Source organism: Triticum urartu, chromosome 3A (genome assembly GCF_056163025.1).
Source record: "Triticum urartu cultivar PI428250 chromosome 3A, HENAU_Tu73, whole genome shotgun sequence".
Taxonomy (NCBI): domain Eukaryota; kingdom Viridiplantae; phylum Streptophyta; class Magnoliopsida; order Poales; family Poaceae; genus Triticum; species Triticum urartu.
This window is the reverse complement of record NC_141875.1, coordinates 608488957-608500251: the sequence shown is the minus strand read 5'-3', so window position 1 is coordinate 608500251 and position 11295 is coordinate 608488957. Positions and strand designations below refer to the sequence as shown.

Here is an 11295-nt window from a genome sequence, read left to right as displayed (position 1 = left end):
GTTCGCTCGCCCTTTCGATCTTTTCCCCTTTATTCATCCTGCCTCCTAAGCTCGCTCATCCCTGCGTGCATGCCACTGATTGACGAAAGAAACCCGAATCCAATTAAAAGACGTTGGCACGGCATGCACACCCACTCAAGGAGACGGGAAAAGGCAGGCAGGCAGCGCCGGCGCCCCATGTGAGACGATGCCATTGCCCCCGTCGGGCGCGCAGCACGGCAGCCACTGTTTTGTCCTGTGTGACCATCGGAAGGGGCGTCGACATCGCGCAGGCAATGATTAACCCGCACTTGCATAGCTCCTCCTCCGTGACTGACCATGGCCAAGCACTAATAAAAGCGGCACGCCATGCCGGGCCTTCCCCCTTCCGCCTCGGGGCCGGCGAGCGCGACAGGGACTCGCACAATTCGGGCGACGCAGCGGGCGCAGAACGGGAGCCCACGCCAGCTTTTGTTTCCTGCGTTGTTACAGAAATCATGTACAAAAGCGCACAGGGCAGTTGGTCAATGCCTGAATGGTACTACGTAACTTTCTTCTTGCTGTATTATTGTGTGGCACTGCCAGGGCATGTTACATTGCACAATGGAAGATGGATGGGTGAGGGTGATGCCTGCGTGGGCCGGGTGCATATTGTACGAGAGGGCGGGGCAGGCCAAGAATCACATGCTTTTCATGTATGATACGTCCAGTTCTTCAATACTACAGCAGCAAGCACAATTACAAGGAAAAACACGACGGCGAAACGCAAACACGATCTACAACAACCTAAGGAACCAGGGCGACGTCGTCTGATCATCTGCGCCGGCACCTCTTTCTTCGCTTTCGCTTTGGTCTTTGGTGTCACAAATTATTCACAGGCCAGTTTCGTGTCGAAGCTACTGAGGCAGATGGCGAACGCCTGGAAGGCCGACAGAGGGTAGCGGTAGTCCATGGTGAACATGTCCCTCGCGACCTTCCCAAACTGCAGGATCACCTTCTCGGGGTCCACCGGGCCGGGCTGCGAGGGGGTCGGGGCGCCGGCGGGCGGCGGGTTCGACGCGGCGGTGAGCTGGAAGTTCTTCACGGAGGCGATGGTCACCCGGCCGCGGAAGTTGAGGCACCAGCACTGCAGCTGCTCGTGCCACCTCGGGGGCTTGTTGCGGAGCACCAGCGGCCTCTCCTTGACCTCGCCCTCCCCGTCGCCGTCCGTCACCCCACCGCCACTGATCTCCGAGAAGCGGGCGCTGTTGAAGTCCATGGACTGGTCCATGATGGACCTGGAGAAGGTGGCGCTGCTGCGGAACGACTGCGAGAAGGACGTGATGCTGCGGAACGAGTCGCCCAGGGCCCGAGGCACGATCTGCTCCGGCTGGCCGGGGACGACGCCGCCAGGCTCGACCGACGAGGCCGGTATGGAGTGCATGATGCAGCGCATCCGCCTAGGCCCTCTCGTGCCAAGAACATTCAGCTCGTATGTCACCTGAGCTATGTTGTAACTGACGGCAGGCACCTTGGGAGAGACCCTTGTTGAGTTGAACCTTCTGCTGCTCCTTCCAACGGGTGGCACTACGGCCCCGTTGTATGGGGGCTGCGTGTCGTAGATTAAAAACTTTGTGCCGAGGAAGTTTGACCTGGAAAAATGGTAAGCTTGGTGTCACACCCCCAAACAAGCAGAATGTCAAAAGTTTTTCTTCAATAAACCTAAGTGGTAATTACCTCAGCTTTCCAATGTAGGTTCTGTTGGATCTTGAGGTGTTGGCAGAGTCCATTGAGATGGCATACTCTGTGCAAGATGTCTTGCGGTTCCGTTTAGCAGATAGGAGGAACTTCCCAGTTTCCGCTGTAACAACTGCTCAAAAGAAAAAGATTCAACATATTTGATTAAGTGGGAGGAGATAATTCAGGCATTTGATCACTCCATACAGAAAAACATTTCCCATGTCACAAGTTAGAACTAGAGAGGTTTAGATGAAACGAGGCAAAACAGTCAATTTAAGCACTCAAACATGATGAAATATTTAAGTTTGGTTACGTTTTCATCCTCGGCTATATCTCAGTGAGATAATAAACCAGCATACACAGAAAAAAATGCACAACTGATGAGCATTGCTAGAACAAATGGGGGAAGCATAACATACCATTGGTAAGGCACAGGTAGAGCTGATAGGTGGATTTTGATTTGTTCCTCTTTATAAAACATTGAATCATTCCATCTCGAGGGCCAGGCTGTCAAGAAAACAAAAGTTGTAGCGTATGAAGCACAAGGAAAGTTGTCCACTACTCACGGTTTTAGTATAATAGTAGTAGGTACTTTCAGCAAAGGATGTCGGTATCTCCTTTTTTCCCTTTACCTGCTTTAGAGAGACTCGGAACGTAAGCTTCCCAGAGAACTCAGGGCTCAGCACAATCTCTTTGCACATTTCCCTCCATGTCTTACAAACAGCCGCGAAGCAGACGACATGCTTCCTGGATGGCCAGGTGCTCTCATCAGCCTCCAGTCTCCGTATGATATCTTGGAGGAGTTCAGGAGGAAGACTTGCCCACCGACTCTCTTGAATTACAGGAGCTGGGTTGAGGAAGTCATCCAATGAACTCTGAGCCTTCCCCTTGTGGTGCCCAGTAAGACCATAAAGGCTTGCGATCGTCACATCAAAGCTCCGCCTCGACAAGCTACCGAAACCATCCCTAACATCACGAGCTATGCTACGAAACGACATCTAAGCAAGCCAATGCCAGATGATAAGGCATACGATATTGCCTGCAATTGGAAACAAACAAGGTTACCAACAAACTTTTAGCTGCTCCAGTCGACAGAAGAACGAACAAGTAGATTACCGCACCTCCTCGGAAAGATTAGACCGCCAGAAAGTGCATGACTGAAGCAGCCACTAGGAGCTGTCCCTGTGAGAACAAAAAATGTCCATGAGCAAACAAGGCAGGATTGCTAACACTGAGGGATTTGATTGAGATAGGCTCACAGCGACTGTGTAACAACTAGGTAGGCCTAACTAGAAATCAAAGAGGAAGCCCTGAACTCACAAATTGCTCATGGCGCAAGAATACACTTTTTGGTTACATACATATAAACCAGACGTCACTGTAAGCGCAAGACAGCTGGAAGTTTCGGAAAACTGCCTCCATATGCATGCACAGTGCTGAGAAATGACAGTTTGGCTACCGGAGGGCACGTCACATGTTTTCTGTGTGGGAGTTAACTTCCCGTGGAAGCTGTGGGGGAACGTAGCACCAAGAACATCAAATCCCAATTAGTTGCCGCCAATTTCTAATGCATTTTGAAGATGAAATGAAATATTGTGCCTTGCAGAACCAAACCATAGACCTCTCTTCGTTTTTTCTTCACGCTAGTACTAATCTAGTAGCAAGTTTAATACTAGGATGTACGTATCCTACAGCATATTATACTGTGGAGAGATAGTAATAAACAAGCCCAGTTTTGAAAAATATAGAAGTACAACTGGTTCCTCTGCTCAACCCCTGCAATGTAAGAAAAACAAATAAATTCTGAGGGAGACGGCCCGAAAGTCCACGCTCCGCCGCGAGAATTCGACCCGAAGAACGCGCACATCTACGGGGCGTACGATCTACCGATCCGGCGAGGACTCCGCCCCCGTCCGGAGGCCACGCCATCACCGCGCCGACACTCACGGAACGCAACCCGCGCAAAAACAGAACCCCCCAAAACCCACGGAAACCAGGCCACTGCCCGGGAGAGAAGAGAGGAGGGGAGCTCACATCGCATTCAGCCGAGCCGGCGCCGCCACAGCTCCCGGACGCACAGGGCGCGCACGCGCCAGGGCCAGGCCAGGCCACTGCCGCCCGACGGTGCCGGGTGAGCCCTGTGAGCTCCGAGCGCCGGGTTCCTCCTCCTCCTCGCGTGCTCTCTCGGCTGCGCCGCGTGCGCGCTGTGGGGGGAGGAGGGAGGTGGGGGCTGTGTGAAGAAGGCGAGGAGAGATGGGAGGGGGGAGAAGAGAGAGGAATGAGGAAAGAGGAGCGGGGCGGGGCGGGCGGTCTGCTCCGGTGTTGTTTATCCGGTGTGGCGGTGGTGGGGTGGGTCGAGTTGACCGCGCCTTTTCCGTTCCGTTCCGTCGGGGGGCCGTCCCCGTCCCTGCTATGCTATGCTATTCTAACGGCGTCGGGTCGGGCCCGGTGAGCTGAGCTAGGTGGCTAGCTGCCTTGCCTTGCCCCGGCGTCCACGGCACCAAAAGCGGAGGGAGGGCACGCTGCGTGCAGGTGAGGAGGGTGGTGTCTGGTTTCTGGTGTGCGCGTGCGTGCAGCGTGCACCGCCGAGCCCACGCCACCGGAGACGGGACGGTATCCACTGCATGCATGACCAACTTTTCTTTACAGACGCCGAGCACAGTTCAGGCGCACCTAAGTGTAGGCTCCACCTCTACCGTGTGGGTTTGAAACGTGCAGCGTTCACTGAATCAACCTATTTAGCTTACATGTTCAATTATCTCGTAATACAGCTTTACCTTATATCGAGAGAAGGACATGCCCCTAAGTGTTAAGGTGATAGATATGCGAGCCCCGTAGTGTCTGCTTGCACCCACTGTGTAGGCTCCACCTCTACCGTGTCGAGGAGGTTGGCGATGTCATTGTGATGCTTCCAAACCCATCAGGGCGTCAGCATGATCATCGTGTACACGCCTTTGCTCGTAGCCGGGGGGGGGGGGGGGGGGGGGGAGTGAGTAGCCTTGTGCCACCAATCCACAATCAAACTAGATCTAGGAAATGACCTCGTGCCAAACGGTCATTGGGAGGAGTGAGCGGGTGGGCCATCGACTCACCCTCCTAGTCACACATTACACACGGCGCAGGGGGTGAGGAAGACATCGCGTGGCAAGTCTCTTCGTAATCCAACATCTGTCATAGCAGGCGAGCCGGATTATTTTCAAGCGTGGGTGCCCAATTATTCCATGAAGTCGAAACCACAAAGAAGGTGTCATAGCATGACTTGGAGAAGTGCATGCCACTTCAATTTCAAGACAGAACATCCCGCAAGTCGGAGTGCTGCACAAGGCAATCGACCCACTAGACTCGGATGCACTGCCACAACGGGGTTTAAGTGTGCCAACGGGTGTCTATGGTCCACCACCTATCAGTGATAGCCTCGTGGATGGTACGACGCTTCCAAATATGCCTCGAGACTAGGGGAAGTAGCCCAGGCGCGATCTCAGAGATCCACCTACCCTTGATCCATCGGTCCTCCCAGAAGAGGGTAGAGGTTCCATCACCTACCATCATCTTGGTGGAATCGGTAAACCCCTCAACTCATCTCTAGAGAACTGCTTATTGAGGCCCTGTCCAGGGCACAACGGGTCATTCTGCATCATCTAAAGCCACCAAACCCCGAGACGCACTGTAGTTTTCGCGAGGTCGGGAGGCACACCAAGCTTAAGAGGGCGACAAACACTCGACCAATTGATGTGGCAACGGTCGCCCCATATAGGCGCCCTGCCCATTTAGAGTTGTGGCAGTGGTCGCCCAAAGTAGGTGAAAGATCGTGGATGTCGCCTAGAGGGGGTGAATAGGCATTTTAAAATAATTACGTTTTAGGCTTGAACAAATGCGGAATAAACCTAGCGGTTAATTTGTCAAGCACAAAACCTAAAACAACTAGGCTCACCTATGTGCACCAACAACTTATGCTAAGCAAGATAAGCAACTATGTGATAGCAAGATATATGACCAAAAACAATATGGCTATCACAAAGTAAAGTGCATAAGTAAAGGGCTCGGGTAAGAGATAACTGAGGCACGTGGAGACGACGATGTATCCCGAAGTTCACACCCTTGCGGATGCTAATCTCCGTTTGGAGCGGTGTGGAGGCACAATGCTCCCCAAGAAGCCACTAGCGCCACCGTAATCTCCTCACGCCCTCGCACAATGCAAGATGTCGTGATTCCACTAATGGACCCTTGAGGGCGGTCACCGAACCCGTACAAATGGCAACCCTTGGGGGCGGTCACCGAACCCGTACACTTTGGCAACCCTTGGGGGCGGTCAACGGTACCCGTCAAATTGCTCGGGGCGATCTCCACAACCTAATTGGAGACCCCGACGCTTGCTCGGAGCTCACCATAATGATTGAGCTCCGAACACCACCAACCGTCTAGGGCGCCCAAGCACCCAAGAGGAACAAGCTCAAGGGTACCAAGAACCCAAGAGTAATAAGCTTCTCAACTTGTAACTTCCACGTATCTCCGTGGAGAACTCAAACCGATGCACCAAATGCAATGGCAAGGGCACACGGAGTGCCCAAGTCCTTCTCTCTCAAATCCCACCGAAGCAACTAATGATAGGGAGGAAAATGAGAGGAAGAACAAGAAAGAGAACACAAAGAACTCCAAGATTTAGATCCAAGGGGTTCCCCTCACATAGAGGAGAAAGTGATTGGTGGAAATGTGGATCTAGATCTCCTCTCTCTTTTCCCTCAAAAACTAGCAAGATTCCATGGAGGGATTGAGAGTTAACAAGCTCGAAGAAGGTCAACAATGGGGGAAGAACACGAGCTCAAAGGATAAGGTTCATTGGGGAAGAAGACCCCCTTTTATAGGAGGGGAAAAATCCAACCGTTATGTGCTCAGTCCGCACACGAGCGGTACTGCCGCTCCACGAGCGGTACTACCGCTCGGGCGGAAGAAATAGGGAAATGGAGCAACAAAACATGAACCTTGGGGCGGTACTACCGCTGGAGGAGCAGAACATGGGACCAAAAGAGGCAGGGCAGAGCAGAGTACGACGGCAGTAATGCAGTAGTGGTACTACCGCCTGACCGGAGCGGTACTACCGCTTAGGCGGAACTACCGTGCCTTACTGCCGTGCAACTACTGCTAAAACCGATACGAAAAGAGCAGGACCCAAAATCGAGGCGGTAGTAGAGCGGTACTGGAGCGGTACTACCGCTTGACGCTATAAGCGGTACTACTGCTGCCGACCGCGGTACTACCGTAGGGAGAAAAACCAGAACTGCCATAACTTCTTCATAAGAGCTCCGAATTGAGAAAACTCAAACTTGTTGGATACAAGACGACGAGTAGCATCAAAACAGCGAGAGGCAGGGGAGGTATGCCTAACAAAAAGAGGAGTGAAACCTCCAACCGAGAAGAACCGGCAAAACCTCCAACATCGAAAACATCATAGAAGATGCGAGTGAACTCCGTTTTCGATGAACTCGAGCTTGTCACCAAGATGACCATAAGCTCCAAAACTCACAAAGAGAAGAACCAAACAAGAACCAATAAAGATGATGCAAGGACGCAATGGTTTGAGCTCTCTACGAATGATACGATCAAGCTACTCATCGAGAGCCCCCCTTGATAGTACGGCAATCGATCCTATAACCCGGTCTTCCAACTACCACTATGAGACCGGTAAAGTAGAAAACCTATCAAGGGCAAACATTTGTCTTGCACATAGTCCACTTGAGCTAGATGATGTCGATCTTGACTTCCTCAAGTTGGACCACCTTTCTTGATTGCGTTGGCTTGGTGAAGACTAGTAGATTGCTCCCCCATACTCCACTATGGGTGAGCAACTCTTCTGCACATCTTCACAAGTCCATTGTCACCACAATGGACGGCAAGCTTTAAGCACTTGATCTCTTTGTGATGCATCACTTGAACTTGCACACGACAACCTAACCCCACACAGAACTCTCACGAAGACCATGTTGGGGAACGTTGCAGAAAACAAAAAAAATCCTACGTTTTCACCAAGATCCATCTATGAGTTCATCTAGCAACGAGTGATCGGATGCATCTACATACCTTTGTAGATCGCGAGCGGAAGCGTTCAAAGAACGGGGATGAGGGAGTCGTACTCATCGTGATCCAAATCATCGGAGATCCTAGCGCCAAACGGACGACACCTCCGCGTTCAACACACGTACGGTCAGCTGGACGTCTCCTCCTTCTTGATACAGCAAGGGGGAAGGAGAGGTTGATGAAGATCCAGCAGCACGACGGCGTGGTGGTGGATGCAGCAGTCACCGCAGCAGGGCTTCGCCGAGCTTCTGCGAGAGGGAGAGGTGTAGCAGGGGAGAGGGAGGCGCCAAGGCTTCAGGGTGCGGCTGCCCTCCCTTCCCCCCTTTATATAGGCCCCCTAGGGGGTGCGCCAGCCCTAGGAGATGGGATCTCCTAGGGGGGGCGGCGGCCAAGGGGGTGGAGTGCCCCCCAAGGCAAGTGGAGGCGCCCCCTCCCCTAGGGTTCCCAACCCTAGGCGCATGGTGTTGGGGAACGTGTAGATCCCGCCACAACGCTCTGCTTGCAATTGCACCAGCTTACTGCCCCACCATTCAAAATATACACGTATCCGGTTTGTGACTTAGAGTCATCCAAATCTGTGTCGAAGCTAGCGTCGACGTAACCCTTTACGACGAGCTCTTCGTCACCTCCATAAACGAGAAACATTTCCTTAGTCCTTTTCAGGTACTTCAGGATATTCTTGACCGCTGTCCAGTGTTCCTTGCCGGGATTACTTTGGTACCTACCTACCAAACTTACGGCAAGGTTTACATCAGGTCTGGTACACAACATGGCATACATAATAGACCCTATGGCTGAGGCATAGGGGATGACACTCATCTCTTCTATATCTTCTGCCGTGGTCGGACATTGAGCTGAGCTCAATTTCACACCTTGCAACACAGGCAAGAACCCCTTCTTAGACTGATCCATATTGAACTTCTTCAATATCTTATCAAGGTATGTGCTTTGTGAAAGACCTATGAGGCGTCTTGATCTATCTCTATAGATCTTGATGCCTAATATATAAGCAGCTTCTCCAAGGTCCTTCATTGAAAAACTCTTATTCAAGTAGGCCTTAATGCTGTCCAAAAGCTCTATATCATTTCCCATCAAAAGTATGTCATCTACATATAATATGAGAAATGCTACAGAGCTCCCACTCACTTTCTTGTAAACGCAGGCTTCTCCATAAGTCTACATAAACCCAAACGCTTTGATCATCTCATCAAAGCAAATGTTTCAACTCCGAGATGCTTGCACCAGCCCATAAATCGAGCGTTGGAGCTTGCACACCTTGTCAGCATTCTTAGGATCGACAAAACCTTCCGGCTGCATCATATACAATTCTTCCTTAAGGAAACCATTAAGGAATGCCGTTTTGACGTCCATTTGCCATATCTCATAATCATAGAATGCGGCAATTGCTAACATGATTCGGACGGACTTCAGCTTCGCTACCGGTGAGAAAGTCTCATCGTAGTCAACCCCTTGAACTTCCCGATAACCCTTAGCGACAAGTCGAGCTTTATAGATGGTAACATTACCATCTGCGTATGTCTTCTTCTTAAAGATCCATTTATTTTCTATGGCTCGCCGCTCAACGGGCAAGTCAGTCAAAGTCCATACTTCGTTTTCATACATGGATCCTATCTCGGATTTCATGGCTTCCAGCCATTTGTCGGAATCCGGGCCCGCCATCGCTTCTTCATAGTTCGAAGGTTCACCGTTGTCTAACAACATGATTTCCAAGACAGGGTTGCCGTACCACTCTGGTGCGGAACGTGTCCTTGTGGACCTACGAAGTTCAGTAGCAACTTGATCTGAAGTTTCATGATCATCATCATTAACTTCCTCTCTAGTCGGTGCAGGCACCTCAGGAACATTTTCTTAAATTGCGCCATTTTCTGGTTCAAGAGGTAATACTTCATCAAGTTCTACTTTCCTCCCACTTACTTCTTTCGAGAGAAACTCTTTATCTAGAAAGGATCCATTCTTGGCAACAAAGATCTTGCCTTCGGATCTGAGGTAGAAGGTATACCCAATAGTTTCTTTAGGGTATCCTATGAAGACGCATTTTTCCGACTTGGGTTCGAGCTTTTCAGGTTGAAGTTTCTTGACATAAGCATCGCATCCCCAAACTTTTAGAAACGACAGCTTAGGTTTCTTCCCAAACCATAATTCATACGGTGTCGTCTCAACGGATTTCGACGGAGCCCTATTTAAAGTGAATGCGGCAGTCTCTAAAGCATAGCCCCAAAATGATAGCGGTAAATCGGTAAGAGACATCATAGATCGCACCATATCTAATAGAGTGCGATTACGACGTTCGGACACACCATTACGCTGAGGTGTTCCAGGCGGCGTGAGTTGTGAAACTATTCCACATTTTCTTAAGTGTGTGCGAAATTCGTGACTCAAGTATTCTCCTCCATGATCTGATCGCAGGAACTTGATTTTCCTGTCACGTTGATTCTCAACCTCACTCTGAAATTCCTTGAACCTTTCAAAGGTCTCAGACTTGTGTTTCATTAAGTAGACATACCCATATCTACTCAAGTCATCAGTGAGGGTGAGAACATAACGATAACCACCACGAGCCTCAACACTCATTGGACCGCACACATCAGTATGTATGATTTCCAATAAGTTGGTTGCTCGCTCCATTGTTCCTGAGAACGGAGTCTTGGTCATTTTACCCATGAGGCATGGTTCGCACGTGTCAAATGATTCGTAATCAAGAGACTCTAAAAGTCCATCTGCATGGAGCTTCTTCATGCGTTTGACACCTATGTGACCAAGGCGGCAGTGCCACAAGTATGTGGGACTATCATTATCAACCCTACATCTTTTGGTATTCACACTATGAATATGTCTAGCATTACGCTCGAGATTCATTAAGAATAAACCATTCACCATCGGAGCATGACCATAAAACATATCTCTCATATAAATAGAACAACCATATTCTCGGATTTAAATGAGTAGCCATCTCATATTAAACGAGATCCTGATACAATGTTCATGCTCAAAGCTGGCACTAAATAACAATTATTGAGGTTTAAAACTAATCCCGTAGGTAAATGTAGAGGTAGCGTGCCGACGGCGATCACATCGACCTTGGAACCATTCCCAACGCGCATCGTCACCTCATCCTTCGCCAGTCTCCGCTTATTCCGTAGCTCCTGCTTTGAGTTACAAATGTGAGCAACCGCACCGGTATCAAATACCCAGGAGCTACTACGAGTACTGGTAAGGTACACATCAATTACATGTATATCACATATACCTTTCGTGATGCCGGCCTTCTTGTCCGCTAAGTATTTGGGGCAGTTCCGCTTCCAGTGACCACTTCCCTTGCAATAAAAACACTCAGTCTCGGGCTTGGGTCCATTCTTTGGCTTCTTCCCGGCAGTTTGCTTGCCGGGCGCGGCAACTCCCTTGCCGTCCTTCTTGAAGTTCTTCTTACCCTTGCCTTTCTTGAACTTAGTGGTTTAGTCACCATCAACACTTGATGTTCCTTTTTGACTTCTACCTCTACTGATT

General features: G+C 50.3%; 1 protein-coding gene across 1 annotated transcript; it reads right to left on the bottom strand.

The window, feature by feature from the left end:
• Window positions 1–650: 650 nt before the first annotated feature.
• LOC125545375 (tubby-like F-box protein 3) lies at window positions 651–4011 on the bottom strand. Its single transcript, XM_048709294.2, has 6 exons — window positions 3733–4011; window positions 2820–2880; window positions 2331–2737; window positions 2118–2205; window positions 1696–1828; window positions 651–1610 (listed from the first exon to the last, which is right to left on the bottom strand). Exons 3-6 carry the CDS (start codon window positions 2694–2696, stop codon window positions 848–850), a joined length of 1350 nt encoding a protein of 449 aa, XP_048565251.1. The 5' UTR covers window positions 2697–2737; window positions 2820–2880; window positions 3733–4011; the 3' UTR covers window positions 651–847.
• Between the last annotated feature and the right edge of the window lie 7284 nt (window positions 4012–11295).